This window comes from Marmota marmota, unplaced genomic scaffold (genome assembly GCF_001458135.2).
Source record: "Marmota marmota marmota unplaced genomic scaffold, marMar, whole genome shotgun sequence".
In the NCBI taxonomy this organism is placed as follows: domain Eukaryota; kingdom Metazoa; phylum Chordata; class Mammalia; order Rodentia; family Sciuridae; genus Marmota; species Marmota marmota.
The window spans coordinates 19,541,989-19,544,210 of NW_026000241.1; the positions used below are offsets into that span (position 1 = coordinate 19,541,989).

General features: G+C 42.5%; 1 protein-coding gene across 6 annotated transcripts in view; it reads right to left on the reverse strand.

Annotated features, from left to right (window-relative positions):
* Fbxl2 (F-box and leucine rich repeat protein 2) overlaps positions 1–147 on the reverse strand; it is a 95,331-nt gene extending 95,184 nt beyond the window's left edge. For 4 of the 6 annotated variants that reach the window (XM_048794986.1, XM_015489536.2, XM_048794987.1 and 1 more), the window contains exon 1: positions 50–147. In XM_048794986.1, the coding sequence (XP_048650943.1) occupies positions 50–52 (3 nt within the window). In that variant the 5' untranslated portion in view covers positions 53–147. The remainder of the gene's footprint in view (positions 1–49) is intronic. The other 2 variants (XM_048794990.1, XM_048794989.1) reach the window with 2 other exon arrangements.
* Between the last annotated feature and the right edge of the window lie 2,075 nt (positions 148–2,222).

The following is a 2,222-nucleotide window of genomic DNA, read 5'->3' on the forward strand; positions in this document are numbered from 1 at the left end:
GGGGCGGGGAAGGGCGAGGCTGCCAGGCCCACGCGGGACCCAGACTCACCATGGCCGAACTACCGCGAGCGCGCCCACAGCCCGGAGTCACACGGCGCCGGCGACGCCCGTTGTCCTGGTGACGCCAGCCCGGCGCCCCGCCCCATCCTCAAGGTGGGCTCAGAGGCGGCCATTGGCGTCCGGCGAGCACGTGACCCACAGGGGCGTTGCCCTTCGGACCGCCCACCTCGCCCCTCACGCCACTCTTCCTCTCCCACTTTGCATCTGGTGCATCTTTGGCCTGATCACCTTGAAGCCCCTCACCTGACAGGTGACCCAGACGCAAACTGCCCAGCTGAAAGAGACCTTCGTGGATTTTCCTTCTTTAAAAAACGAATTATAAAGGTAACATGACTATTGAGGACCAATAGTCATTAAAATTACCAATAACAATTAAAAATAATAAAACCACACTATACGCCAAAATCTGAGGTAGCCACCGTTCATTTTCCAGTCTGTCTGCTTCTAAGCTTATCATAAAAATATATCATGTTTTATTCTTTAAAAGTGGTGGCAAACCTTATATACTATGTTATAATCTATTCAGTTTCAAATTATTATCTTAAGCTAGTTGCAGTGGCAATACCTGTAGTCCTAGCTGCTCAGGTGGCTGAGGCAGGAGGATCCCTTGAGCCCAGAAATATGAGGAGGCAACATGGCAAGATCTTCATCTCAAAACAAAACATGAAATCTTGGATACAAATTAATGGAATGGCACTTGTGGCTATCCTCTAATTTATTAAATCAGCCAGTAACTTTTTGGATTTTTTAGTATTTAGTTTTTCAAAAAAAAACTAAGTTTAAGAACTTAAGCTGTTCTTAAATTCAGCTCATTAACTCTATGAGGAAGGAACATTCAGTAGCTAACCTGACATCTCCCCTCATATGCATTACAACCTTAATGCAGTCCAAATAAACCTCCCCAGTCTTCCCTACTCCAGGAAATGTTTCTACTATTCCCAGTGTTGATCTGTTGATCAGGACAAAAACCTGAGAATAATTCTTAATTTTTCTCTTTGTCCTCATACCTCACTTCCAATCCATTAACAATTTATTTTTGTTTGGTTATCAGTGCTGGGGATCAAACACAGGGCCTCCCCCATGCTAGGCAAGAGCTCTCCCACTGAGCCACATTTCCAGGTCTATTCTTGATTCTACCTTAAAATAAATCCTAAATCTATCCATTTCTCACCTTCACCACCCACCACCATCTCTTGCCTAAATCTGTCTCTGTGTACTATGCTTTGAATGTTTGTGTCATTTTCCAAAATTCATGTTAAAACTTAATTTCCAGTACAATAGTATTAAGAGATGACCTTTAGGTGGTGATTAGACCATGAAGGCTCTGCTCTGGTGGATGGGATTAGAACCCTTATAAAAGGGCTTGAGAGAATTATTTCATTCCCTTTGTGCCCTTCCACCTATTTTGCCTTGTGAGGACACAGCATTTGTCCCTACTGGAACATGCAGCAACAAAGGCTCCATCTTGGAAGCAGAGAGCAGCCCTCACCAGACACAAAACTGCTAGTGCCTTGTTCTTGGATTTCCCAAGCTTCAGAACAGTCAGCAACAAATTTCTATTTTTTATAAATTACCCAATCTGGGGTATTTTATCATAGCAACACAAATTAACTAAGATATCGTGCTGCTGATCTTCCCTCCAACAGTATGCAAACAGCAGTGTGTGACTTCCCATGTTATTTAGAAAAAAATAAAGCAAATGCTTCAAATGGTCTGCAAGATCCTACATGATAAAAGTCTTGTCCATTGCACTCACCCCATCTCCTATTGCTCTTGCCTCATTCACACCTCACTAGCACACTTTATTTCTTAAGGTTCCTTTTATCATGCCAGATGCCATTCTATTGAAGAGCCTCAGCAACTGCTTCCTTTACTTGCAATATTCTTCCTGCAGTACTATACACAGCCCATGCCTCCACTTGACACAGGTCATTTATCTCGTCCAATATCATCTTCACAGAAACCTTGACTATTCATCTAAAATATCTTTTTTGAAGTCACTTTCACTTCAATCAAGCTGTCTCATCTAACCCTATCTTGTTTTCAGAATACTTAGTCATGGGTCTGGGAGTATAGCTTAGTGAGAGTGCTTACTTAGCATACATGAGTACCTGGGTTTAATCCCCAGCACCAAAAAAAAAAAAAAAAAAAAAAAAAAAAAA